Genomic DNA, 14,183 nt, shown 5'->3' with positions numbered 1-14,183 from the left:
TACAGCATAATCGAGCCATTTCAATAATCAAACGCTTATATTTGATTATGTAAGAAAAGAATCTTGAATTGACCTTGAGATGTGCATCTGTGTTAAATGAAATCTGAGTTATGGTATTATAATGTGCATAAAACGGATATTTCAAATTAAAAGGGAACAGATGATATCTGGCTTTATTAGCTCCTCTAAAGTGAGATGTGGATGTGGATCTGCTGCGTGATCATGGCTCAGAATGGGTAGCTCACAATGGCTGTTCCTCAGCAAATCTAGAGAATGCACTTGGTAAAAGTGATTATCAAAGTGGGTGTTGCACACAGTTCATTTTTAGCTGTTTGTTTCGCTAATTTGTCATTTCTGTGAATATTCTTCTGTTCGTGGCAGGCTATGTGAATCACGAAATGGATAAATAGGGAGCAGAAATCCAAAATAAAATGCCTTTTTCCTTTTCTCTCGCTCTCTGTTTTCCTCTCAATGATTGCATCACTCTATGCTCTGATTTTTAAGGGCGAGCGAGTCGACCTTCTGTGTGGGCTGCATGGCCTTCGCTGATATGTAACATGCCTGCTCACCGCGCACATGAGTGGGCTGGATGGTGCTTGGAGGGGTAAAAAAGAAAAGAAAATGTACATTTGAGAACACCTCAAATGCTGAGGTAGATTTTTATTTATTTATTTAGTTTTTATAGCAATAAAATGGTTTTTGGTGAAGTAACTATCCGCATGACCTCCCAGAAATGTCAAGCCTGCTTTCATGGCATAAAAGGTGACCACTGTGTGACCGAGGTCACGCAATACAATTATGCTGGCTTCATTTCTGTGTTTTTTCCATTTCAATGAAAAGACAAAACACACACATTAGCCAGCCATGAATAAAAGCACAGGATTTTAGCAGAATTAGTGACAATACTAGACACATCCATCCAAGTATCGCATTTTACATTTGAAGCCTTTTTGTTTTTTTTTGCTCCGAACCAGCAGTTCATTTATTGGATTTAAAAAGTTTGAATAAAAGTGCATCTCATACTTTTCCTGTGGGGTTTGAACGAGCGTTCCAAGTCAGATTCACCAAACTCTTACACAAGCCTGTGGCAAATTACTTGTTTCAGACTGATAAATACCACCTGTTTGGAAAGAGGTGCATGTTTGTGAGATTTGATCATTAATGTAAACAACACCCCTGAAGTTGCCACAGTTTTACTAATAATTCTGTCAGAAATCAGCACAAGGAAAAGATAACTCGTTTAGCAAGGTTTAATCAGAGCACCTGAACCATTAGGAAATATTACCATACAGCTGTCAACAGCCTGTCATCAGAAGAGCACAGTAGTGTGAAATAAAGATTCGACATGATGAGGTGCTTAGTAGTGTCTGTGATCTTATAGCTACAGTAGGTAAAGTTAAACTGCAACAGGGGCAATACTGAAGGAAGACCCTGGGGTACCTGATGAATGTATTGTACCCAGTAAGTTGCTACGTCAAAATAGGGCAAAAAATCAATACAACGTATAGCAACCTCTCAGTACACCTGCAAAGTGTGTGTCGAGATGCTGATGTCGTTATCAGTATATTAGTTTTCCCATCAAGTTTCATTCTTGTAAACAGCAGATCTGGGCCATTCAGTACTTTAATTCATACCAGAAAGACAATTTTAAATATGTAAAACCAGGTGAATTATAAAATTCACTAAAGGAACACTAAAAAAGAATTCACTAAAATATTTGTTAATATTTACATGACTTGTAGTCTCTGTAGATTTCGCTGTGTTTGATTAGAATATAAATCCGTTTGAAAGTGCTGTTTGATGAGCAGGCTGTGAACTGGTCATTGTGTTATGTAATGTTTGTGGTGGCACCTAACACTGATTGCTTTATCCTGAGGTGATCTTTTCACCCCCACAGATTTCAGGTTGTGGCCTAGGGGGTTTTGAAAATGTGGTTGTTTGTTCAGGCCCACCGCCTCCACTGTGTTCTTGTTCGATCCGACATTGTTGTGCTCCTGCACGAGTTTGACTGTGACTGTATCCACGATGTTGCTCATATCACACAAGCTTACTAAAAACACTTGTTGCCAAGCTCTGAACAGTTTGGCTTTTGTGCAGTAGAGATCCTGTGTGGCTATATTGCCGTGAAAACCATCAGGATGGCACCGAGGCTAACAGAGTTAGTAGTGAGCAGTGGAGTTCACAATCCACAGAGGTAGGGTGTAAAAATCGCTCGCTTCTCTGTTGCAGCTCTTTCTTTGCTCTCACTTTACTGTCACTAAAGAGACATTCCTTCAGGAGAGTCGAAGCTTAAACTCTTAAAAATAAAATGAGATGTATTACTGTTTATATGATGCTGTGTGTGTGTGTGTGTGTGTGTGTGTGTGTGTGTGTGTGTGTGTGTGTGAGGTGTGCTGCTGTGACTTTAAGCCTGACAGGAGATAAAAGGCTTTTCCCCCATTGTTTTGAACAATTACCCGTTTGAAAGAAATTAGGGCAACTGATGGAGTCTCCCAATCATTTATATTAAAGAAAAGATTCACGTAATAGAGTGTTTTAAAAGTGGTTTTATATGATTTAAATTCAAGTTGTCACAGTGACTTTTAAGGGAATTTGTTGTTGTCGGCAATTAAAGACAATAGTTGCAGCAGTAGAGAAGTATGTTTTACACCCGATCCAACTTTTTAACACTTAGTTATTCTGACCTTTTGGTGACCTTTTGACTAAAGTCTTCTCTTTATGTCTCTCATAGGAAGTCCATGAAATTCTGAAAGAATATGAACTGAAGTACTGCTTTGTGGACCGCAACAAAGGCACAGGTAAAACTCACACTTGACTAAATATAAAGCGATGCCCATCTCTCACTGTGTACTGTAAAAGTTTGTGACCAATTAATCAATATGTATTTGTACTTAAATTTGACCTGTAAACATTGTGTTTGTGTGTGTGTGTGTGTGTGTGTGCCTCATTTGTTTAATTGGGTCCCCTTTATCTGGCTTTAGAACTTGTCTGGGTATCTAAATACATTATAGGTTGTATTTGTGCAAAAACTGATGATGTTTTTAAGAGTTTAAGTTGTACTGTACTAGTACCCCTGTACTGCGAGGACCCTAATTTAGATAATATTTGTCAAGCCTCTAAAATCTAGGAAACAACAAAATTCCCGACTACCCTGCTACCTTTGACCCTAAGTAATTCCACACTAACCTTAAATGAAGAGCACCGCTTTGAAGAAGCTGGGACAACATTTCAACATCAAACACAATCTTAAAGACACAGACACCAGTGCAGGTTTGACCCCTCAAACAAATATTAAACATACTTACATTTTGCTGAGCGGAATGTAATTATCTCAAAAGTGTTACTTAGATGAAAAGTGTCTGCCGGGCTACAAACACTTGTCACACACCCAAAGGCTGGCAGACTAGCAGCAGTGATGGGTGATTTGAGCAAATGAAGTCCAATAGACAATTGACAAATTGTCTATTGGACAATTATAGGATCCTGAGATAATTGAAGGTGACTTAGTGAGCATAAGGCCTTGTCTGCTCCTTATTAATAGGCATGATCCAATTCCTTTTTTTTACTGTATTTGCCAGTATAGATTCTGAGTCACGTTAATAGAGGTTCTGTAGAAAGACTTTGGTTTGGCTTTGTAAAGACACAGGCTACAGAGAACAGTGTAACCAATGAGTTTCAGTGTCTGATCTCGGTCACTTCAGTTTGTGCGACAATAAGTTTTCATATTCACACACAGTTTTTGTTGCACTGCACTGTGGAGCCTGCTGTGAGGAGAGCAGGGTTCTGTGTGTGGATTGAATTGGATTAGCTTCATTTTTTCCAATCCCAATCCTTTGAAAAACAAAAACAAAAAAATGCCCGGGTCGGTGAAGATACAGATTACCCTGATCGAATCAGGACACCTCTAGTTAAAGTCTTTTCAAATCACATTGCACACCTATGAATGTGCCAGTAAAATTATACAGTTTTCGCACATTAATTTTAATTGTTAAGTACACAGCAGAATTAACCACATTTTAGCGACACTTTACTTAATCATATTCCTATTCCAAACTACATTAAGGAAATTACGGCCGAAAATTTATTATTCCAGCTGTTCTAATTTTAGTGTTTTCATATATTATATTCATATTCTGAATATATTTAAAGAAGAACACATGGAGCAGACCCCCTGCCCCTAGAGCGTGTCCCTTTCCAGGGAAATCTTACATAGTGCCTATATTTAGTCCATGCAATCAGCCAAGCACCTGAAACATAACGCTTTCAGAAAGATGAGGGGAGCTGTAAACAGCTGAGATATCAAAGCACCAGCCTGTCCAAAAGGTTAATGGTGTTTCAGAGCAAATGAGAGCCTGATGAAACACTGGTCGTCATCGGCCCAGCAGCCATGGCACTCTACTAATTAGGGCACTGTGGTGATGGCATGCGTGTTCGACTCTTGTACTTAGGTGACTGGAAAGCGATGAAAGTCCAACATCATCCAGGCTGTTCAGGACAAAGTAAAAATACCCTAGCAATGGTATCAGCTGTTCATTTCCACTTTTTAATGTCACTTATGGCTCTTTATCCTTTTCTCATTCCTCTCTGACCCTGCCCTGTCATGGTCTCCTACCCTCAACCCAACTCACTTTATTTTCATTTCTCTCTTTATTCTTCAGTGAACCACTACTTTTTTTCAAGAACTAGATTTAGCAGTTTGACAACCTAATGCGGTAGCATCTGGGAACCTCTTAAAATAAGATGGAGAATAATTAGAAGAATCTTCAAAGAGTTATTTTCGACAGCCCTGGGTTAAAACAATATTAATAGGAAGGTTTTTCCTTTAAGTCTTTTTCTCAGGTAATATAACAATAGTTTTTAATAGTGTCTGTTAAGATGGAACATGTGTATAGAGGTATGGCAGTTGGCTTTCACAGCTTGTTAGCTTCACATTGAAGCTTGAAGCCGGTCAGTGCACAGGAATGTGTTGATAGTTTGTGTTTACATCTATGGCGGAGGAAAGACTGGATTACACACAGAGAGGGGGGCAGCAACACAGAGAGCATATTCACAGCATGTTTTGTCCAACCTGAATAACCAGTATAATGGAAATGTAATGGTGCATATGTTAGTTTCCAACCCTGTCTTTGAACATTGACCATCAAACTGTACATGAGTGGTGGTCAATTATAAGCTGTAAGCAGCCAACACTCTGGAACTTGTCTTCTGACAAAGACTCCAACTTATGATTTGTGCTCCTTTAAGAATGGAGGAAGAACTCACCTGCCAAGATGATCGAGTGCAATGAAAACCTGAATAATAACTCTCCATGACAAATTGTTGACCAGCCTGGCTGTACACCGTCATTTTCAAAACGATTTTCCCCTACAGTGCAACACAAAGCCCCTATTACTGCTATTATCCTCTTTGGTGAGCATTTTTTAATAGAAACTGCAAACAAAACCATTGAGAAAAGTATTTAGGTGATCATTGGTAATCTGTTAACATGGTTGTGTTTGGGATTCACTTTTATTCCACGAGCTCTGGTGGAACAACAAATCATGGGGGAGCTGATAGCTTTTCAAAAAATGCTCCACATGTTTTTATTCTGCCATCTCGTTCTTAGAAAACATCCATGGTGCCTACACATAAAGTAGTGTGAACACTTAGCAGAGCAGCAACAGCCGCACAAAGCCCAAAAGCCTTCATACACAATATGGAGACATGTTTTGAAAGCACCTAGAGCCTAATACTTAAACACTGTGGCTGAGGAATAACACTATGCTTTGAGCTTCATTTACTGCTGTTTAGCATAAAATGTTGATTAAAATACAAACCTTTTTGATCTGTCACACATGTTAGATGGCTGACAGAAAAACGCATGTGAAACACTATGCGCTACTGCGTTACCCCTGTAGGTTCAGCGGGCAGGTTAGACACTGTTTCCTGAGTGTGTGTGTGTGTGTGTGTGTGTGGTGGGAGATCTCTCATTGCTTCAGTGAGAGGTGTGGAAGATTGATTTCATGCCTCTGTAGCCTTTCACTCTGTGTGTTTGTGTGTTGACGGATTAAATATTTTGCCTTGATCCCATAACCCCCTGGCTTGTCGCCTCTTCACTTACCCTAAACACACTACACACTCTTCCGTCCAGCCTCAGCTCCTGTAGTTATTATTTGGTACGTATTTGTATTTGTACTGATGTACTCATTTCAGTGTGTGCGTTTAACTTGTCAACAAATCTACAGCTGTGTTTTATGGGGCGAGTAGAGGTGTGTGTGTGTGTGTGTGTGTGAGACACACAGCAGTCAGCTTGAACATGCCTACAATTGGATCGGTTTTCAGGGCAGCTGGATAACCTCACCCCAACCAAGTGTTTACAGTCTGACTCACCCTCTCACCTTCTCCCTTCTCTCTCTCTGTCTCTTTTTTCATTTCACCTTTTCAGTCTGTCGAGTGTCACAGCTGAAGGAAAATTCTGCTTTGATGTGTCTCTTCCAGTATGCAACAGGTGAAGTGTATCACTCTGGAAATTCATTTTAATTTAAGTTCGCTCAATGAGTTAAGGTAATTTAATGCTCTTGAAGTGCAGACCCTTAGCACTGTGGAGGCAAACACTGCAGTGTACCTGTGTAATTTAATGCAATCCCATACAGTGGCTCTGCCATGAATTCTACTTTTATAAGCTTACTGTTTCTCAGTTTGTAGGTTGAAACTGTCAGAAAGGTGATCATTCTGAGTTTATTACTGAAGTCAAAGTGGGTAATGCAGGCGTATTGGAGTGCATTATAAGAAGAGGTGGTTCTAATGTTTTGGCCACCATATTTAAAATGAATGAGGTGTGCAGTTATTTATATTAAAATACCCTTTTTACTGCAGTTACTGTTGTGTAAATATGACAGATTAACCATCTTTTATTATTGTTGTCTCATTACATTGAATGTAACAGCCACTGAGCTGTTATGGATAGCGAACACTGATACTAAACAGTCCCAGTTGAAGCTACCCATCCTTGACCACACAATGTACTTTATCATAGTTGGCTTACTATAAAGCACTGCTTCCAGCTTCTGATTGGCTGAACATACCTGAGTGAGGTCATCATCAGTCGGTTGGGCAAAAATGGTTGATAAACAAGTGGGATAGGGGCTACTGATGACTGATGTTATACAAAATCTCATACTCAATGCCTCTTTGTATTAACATGAAATAATAATTTATAACACAAATGAATAAAGTCTGATGAAGTGTGTTGAACTGTAAAAACAGATGCTTTCTAGTGTAGCTAGGCTAGTAATTGCTTCATAATTGCATTAATAAGTATTGGGTATTTCTATTAGTACAAACACAACTTTTTACTTCGGCTGTAGTGTAATTGCAAAAAGGGACTAAATTGGCACTACTTTAACCACGGTCATGATGTTCAAAGAAGCCCTTTATGGGAAATTACAATCTTAATACAATGACTGCTAATCCAGAGGTGTGATGGGGCTGATCTATCTCAGCAGGCACTGGAATCAAGCAAGTATTTTGGTTTACAGTCAGTCTTTTTAATGGCTAATGAACAACGTCAGCAGGTGGAGAGCGTGAGAGACTGGGATGGACAGAGGCTACGTGATCCACGGGTTGACTCACATTTCCCTTCAAGGTGTTTAATTTTATATGATGTGGAATTATTTACTTATAAATCAGGCTGCATGATCTTTAATCGAATTTAAAGCTGGGCCAACATTTAGAATTCACAGTGCAGATTTGTCTGTTAATAGAGAAAATATTGTATATCTCTGTTGAACATTTTCATATCAGGATGTTCAGATTTGCTATGCTGTTGTTATCAGCCAAATTAGTCTCAAATAGGAAAATGGTTTTATTTAGGTTTTATATACCATTTTGCTGTTATTAGCCCCTTTCTTCTTTTCATTTAGCTGTTGCCTTTCAGGGGTCACCAGCCTGTCCTCTGCATCCTCTTCTCTCACACCAACTAACTTCATGTCCTCTCTCACTACATCCATAAATCTCCTCTTTGGTCTTCCTCTAGACCTCCTGCCTGGCAGCTCCAACCTCAGCATCCTTCTACCGATATATTCACAGTCTCTCCTCTGAACATGTCCAAACCACCTCAATCTGTCCTCTCTGACTTTATCTCCAAAACAACTAAGATGAGCTGTCCCTCTGATGTCCTCATTCCTGATCCTGTCCATCCTCGTCACTCCCAAAGAGAACCTCAACATCTACCTCCAGCTCTGCCTCCTGTCTTTTCTTCATTGCCACTGTCTCTTAACCGAACAACATCGCTGGTCTCACCACCGTCTTGAACACCTTTCCTTATATTCTCGCTGATACTCTTTTATCACACAACACACCTGACAAAACACACCTGACACTTTTCTCCACCTGTTCCAACCTGCCTGCACTCGCCTCTTCAACTCTTTTCCACACTCTCCATTGCTCTGAACGGTTGACCCTAAGTACTTAAAGTCCTGCACCTTCTTCACCTCTGCTCCCTGTAACCTCACCGTTCGGCATCAGTACACTTCTCCTCCATTCCTTCTTCCAACTCTCCTCATTTTCTTTGTTTATCAACTCTTCAAAGTTCTCCTTCCATCTTACCATCAAACCCCTGGCACCTGTCAATACATTACCATCCTTATCTTTAATCACCACAACGTGTTGCACATCCTTCCCATCTCTATCTCTCTTCTGTCCTCTGGTTCCTACTTCTTAACTTCCTCGTTTCACCACCAAGTCTCCTTGCCCACTTTCCTATTCCCGATGACACACCAAGTACCCTCCTACCTGTCTCCCTGATCATATGAGCTGTAGTGGTACAGTCATCTGGAAGCACCTCCAAACCACCCAGAGTCTGTCTCAGTTCCTCCCTAAAAACTAGGCAACATTCTTCCTTTTTCAACTTCCACCAGTTTGTCCTCTGCTCTGCCTTAGTCCTCTTCATCTTCCTCACCACCTGAGTCATTTTACACACCAACATCCTGTGTTGTCTGGCTACACTGTTCCCTACCAATACTTTACAGTCACTGATCTCTTTCAGATTACAACGTCGGCATAAGATGTCGTCCACCTAAGTGCTTCTACCGCCGCTCTTGTACGTTACCCTCTGTTCCTGCCTCTTCTGGAAGAAAGTTTTCACTACAGCTATTTCCATCCTCTTTGTAAAGTCTACTTGTCAACTTGTCCATTGAAATCTGCACTAATCACCACTCTCTCACCTCGGGAGATGCTCTGCATCACTTCATCTAACTCCCTCCAGAATTTCTTCTTCTCTTCTAACTCATATCCTACCTGTGGGGCATAACCACTCACAACAATAAACATCAGGCCTTGAATTTCCAGCTTCAGATTCATCATCCTGATACTCTTTTAACCTCTGGAACATTCCTCACAAACTCCTCTTTCAGGATAACTCTTACTCCATTTCTCTTCCCATCTGACCCATGGTAAAATGACTTGAACTCTGCTCCTAAGCTTCGAGCCTTGCAAACTTTCCACCTGGTCTCCTGGAAACAGTATATCCACCTTCCTGTCAACCAACTCTCTAGCCTTACCTGTCATAGTCCCAACATTCAAAGTCTCTACTGTCAGTCCTACACTCTTGGCTTTCCTCTTCTCTCTCTGCCTACGAACTCGCCTTCCTCCTCTCCTTCTTTGACCAACAGTAATCCAATTTCCATCCGTACCCTTTAGGTCAACAGCACCGGTGGCGGTCATTGTTAACCCCAACCCGACCGATCCGGTATGGAAGTCATTTTCGGTGTGAAAGTCATGATTTGCATTTTTAATTTCCATTTATCCAGACTTGTGAATGGCACAAGAAGACACTGGCTTATGTCCCCCTGCGGCTGCATTTGGTGTTATTAGCCCCGGGGCTCTCTAAGAAATGTGTGATGAAAACGTAAGTATACAAACACCATTTTTAAACTTTTTTTCATGAGTTTTACCTTCATGTTGAAGGTATAAATTAATTTATATATTGATGCTATTGTTTAAGAACACATAGCCTAATGTAAGACATGTCCTCGGTTTATTCAAAATAAGCCAATTTTTGTCAAATTCTATTTACTTAACTATATCTTTAAACATACATTCAAAAATTAAAGAACGCCATGTAGGTCAGGCTTTGCTGTTGAGGAGTTACAGATTAAAAAAGGTACTATACCCCTGGGGACCGAAGACTGGTTCTGTGGTTCTAGTATGTGGGCAGACAGATTTTTATAATTGGTGTGAAATGCAGACATATTCCCCGGGCTGAGTAAATCATAACTGGAGACAAAAAGCACAGTCAAGCATGCAGAACTTTTTATTCAAAGCTAACCTAGTCACTTGGGAATGTGAGTATTTTGTTGTTTGCTTCTAAGTATCAGTTTATTGTTTGTAGTTGGAAACTCATTTCTTTGATAAGTCTACTTTAAAAGGACATATTGCGAAATATGGTCTGCATTGTTGAATCAACGTGGCCAAGTCCATGCTGCACCCAGTCTAAGCCAAACTCATTTGCTTTTTGGTTTCATGTGAGCATAGATGGGGCTCTGTCTCCTTGTCGCTGTCTTTGGCAAAGTTTAATCTTGCAGTTCTGTGCTACTTTGTGAGTTTTTCCTTCTTGGATCCCATCTGCAGAGGTTGACTTCATCCAGTGTCCTGCTCACTGTCTGATCAGTCACCGCAATACCAGTTTTCACAAATGAGCCCTGTGTCAAGTCAGAAGCACTTGGTATCATGACTTTCCTTATTCCCCTCTTAAATGCTACTGTTTCAGCTTCTACTCAAATATCAAAGAATGTTTTTGAACCTAAAATATGGCAGTTGATTTAACATTTTAGTGATATTGCACCAGGGTATACTCTGGCTTCGGTGTATGCTGTTTTTTTTGATAAAAATCAACTGTTCCAATCACAGACACTTAGAACGTAGTAGTACACTTAGTAAAACCAGCGGATGCACATTTCTACTAACTTTTCACTGACTTCCTCCCTTGTTGAGGTGTGGAGGAAATTTATTTTATTTATTAAAAATCTGTCACATATTAAAGTTTTTCTCAATGTGGCAACTAGTTTGTGGAAGCTCCTCTGGCTCCTTCTCAAACCCTTCCATAATTGAAATGTTCTGCTCGGAACAGCGTTGGCATGCATCTGCACCGCATGACCATATCAGTTCATTGAGCCAGCTTTCACTGTTGGACTTATTAGGTCATACCGATGGGACTGTTTATGTGTCTGTGTCTGTCAGTGTGTCCTGCAGTGCACATATCTGAGTTAATGTGTGTGTTTAAGCGTGTCCTGCAGAGTGTGTGTGTGTGTGTGTGTGTGTGTGTGTGTGTGTGTGTGTGTGTGTGTGAGAAACTCCATGTCTCCATTTGTGGCTTTGCTTCAGGCTGTTGCTTCAGCTCTTCAGTTAATGATATTTTTCCTTAAACACCCACACTCCAAACACACACACACGATTATCAACTGCCTTTGTTACTTCTCCTTTTTGGTTTTTGCCAAAAAGCAAAAGTTTGGCAAAATTGCTTCTTAGGAAAATAATCTGATCTTCTCACTGTCCTTTGATCTGTGGCTCCTTCCACATTCCTCACTTCTTTCCTTTCCGCCCCATTAACACACTGCAGACACTTTACCAGCAGCTTCTTACCTGGCCCATGGCTTGCATTCAGAACTCAAGTATCCATAATAGTCAGTCTCCATGCTCATATCCCCATCTTGTGGGATTGCCAGCACTGGATAAAATCTCATTATCAGAGTAGATTATGAGTTTGCAACAAATTCTGCATCGCTACATTCCAGCTCTGTTGACGATTAATTAAAAATTCAGGTACAACATCCAAAAGCTTTGAGTTCACCTGTTGCTAGAGACTTTTGATAAATTATGTTTTGTGTGTGTGTGTGTGTGTCACTACATTGGCCTGTCCACTGTGCATTTGAACTTTAACACATTTCTCACTTTCATTTTATGAAAACAGCCCAAACAAAATTCATACATAAATCAAAACCCTAATGAGGTTTAATTAATTCTCATTTTTAGCTTCTGTCTAAGGTGATTAATTTCTACTGCCTATCAGTTATTTTGTTTCAGGCGGTGATCCATATCTTTACTTTGATTTAACTGATTATTTGCTGTATATCCACAAATCATTTGAGGTCACAAAACAGAAGCATAGCCCCTCTGTAACGCTCCTCTAAACAGCGAGAATGGTTGATCCACAACCCATTGAAAATTCAAATCAGGAAGATGGTTGCCTTTTGGACAGTCGGGTTTTAAATATTGGATATGGAAGGTTGGAGTTTTGATTTTGTATCAGCACCGTGGTGCTTAGACTCAACCAATCTCTAAAATGATCAGAATGGCAGCTCAACAGGCATGCAGATGAATAAATTGAGATTTTGTACTTATGTACCCACATTCATGCATATTTTGAGCTATCCACCAGTCTGTTAGGAATCTGCAAACATCAATCCATCCATTCAGTCAGCTAACCAACCAGCCACACTGAGCCAGGCGCTTCCACATGTCGCCACCAGTCCAGAGATATGTGCACTAACTCGGCAGGACTGCGGAGAGAGGGATCTAGGAATATAATAGTGAGGGTTATCCTGGGAATCCCTGCTTTTCAATGGAGGCCTTTGTGTTTGTCAGTGAACTGTCCAGTAATTAGGACAACACATGCTGGCAAAAAGCTCATTGGCCTGATGCTTTTTGTGTGTGTTTGGATGAAAGACAAAATACAGTCCATGTGACAAATATGGACCCAGTGACATGTCTTGCAGCCACAGGAAGAAGAAATTCCAGCTGTCATTTGTACATTACAAATGCTGCTCATTCACTGCCTCCTTTTCTGTAGAGGTTTACGTCAGCAAGCTGATGTTTCGCCTTTAGAGTTTATTTGGGTTGCTTTTGGGTTTTGTTCAGTTCTGGTAACAATACAGCAAACGGGGATTTCTTTAAATGTCATTAAACATCAGCTTTTCCCCTAGAAGAGTTTTCAGGCACGGTGGGAAAAGGTTAATAAAGGTTTTGCACACACACTATAAACTTTTGGTTATTTATTTTTTGTGCAGCACTTTTGGCTGGTACATTCCATGTAAAGGCCAAGTAAAACAAGATTTCTCCCTGAGGGCCTTAATTAAATCCCTCTAAGATGTTACTCTTTTCCACTTTATTATTTAAAACTTTTTCAACAGGGTCAAATTTAAACATCCCATCATACTTCGCTTATGTGTGAACTTGGTTTAAGGGCACAAAATCACTTTGCCAGATCTATTGTGACTGTTCTGCATCGTAAACATAACGAGCATCCAGTTTCAGGTCTGTGTATCTCTCTGATCATTGGCTACACACACACATGCAGAGCAAAGAGGCATCAGAGGAGCAGACAAAATAAATGTGCAGTTCAGTTGTGTTCGTACAAAATCCTTCCTGCAGGTGTGGCCACGTTTATTTGTGTTTTAGAACGTAACCCCTGTGCGTTTGATTTCTCTGATATGGATTAGTTTTCACGAATGCTGATGCTTCTTTTTATTCACTTTTCACTCTACTGCTGCTTTCACCGAGCTGGGGAGGAGGGTTCAAATAAATGGTGCGTTTGAGGACTGACAAGTCATAGGTGATACGTCTCCAGGTAATGGCTGGTTCCCATTCATCATGTTAAAAGAGCTTGAAGTTGATGTAGGACAGGCAGTGAAATTTGTGCCCAAATCAACAAGAACGACTCTTAGGTCCCTTCGTACTTGACCAAAAGATGATAAAAAGAAAGGTCATAAACGTAATATCACTAGATTTAAAAATACGTTTATTGCCTGTCGTGTATGTTTGTTCAGGAATTTGTTAAACTAATATGATTGTTTTCTGCTAAACTCAGTATAAGTTTATGTTGGAGGATTTTAGGCCTAGTGTTATGCGTCTCAAAGCACATGCACAGTTGGCTGGGAAATTATTCACACCCCTTCGCCTAACTTCATAATGATAAAACATTTTTTAAAACGTAAACACCGCAGAACATCTGTGGATGATGAACCTGAAGATGGCGGTTTACAGATGCTCCGGTGAGAAGATCGGTCAGGAAGACTGGGATAAACTGTCAGTTTCTACCAGCCGTCACAGATTTCTTGTCTCTGACATTCTGGAAGGAGCTGACGACTGGATGTTCTAAGACAGACCTTAGAACAAATCCTGCGAGTACGGAAAATCTTCCCTGTTCT

The 14,183-nt window shown here is 40.3% G+C and overlaps 1 protein-coding gene across 2 annotated transcripts in view; it reads left to right on the top strand.

Moving 5' to 3' along the window:
- Positions 1-14,183, top strand: part of raver2 (ribonucleoprotein, PTB-binding 2) — a 79,219-nt gene that overhangs the window by 14,041 nt on the left and 50,995 nt on the right. For both annotated transcript variants that reach the window (XM_067514294.1, XM_067514293.1), the window contains exon 2: positions 2,732-2,798. In XM_067514294.1, coding sequence (XP_067370395.1) covers positions 2,732-2,798 — 67 coding nt within the window. The remainder of the gene's footprint in view (positions 1-2,731; positions 2,799-14,183) is intronic.

This window comes from Channa argus, chromosome 8 (assembly GCF_033026475.1).
Source record: "Channa argus isolate prfri chromosome 8, Channa argus male v1.0, whole genome shotgun sequence".
Taxonomy (NCBI): Eukaryota; Metazoa; Chordata; class Actinopteri; order Anabantiformes; family Channidae; genus Channa; species Channa argus.
This window is presented reverse-complemented; position numbering and strand designations above follow the sequence as displayed.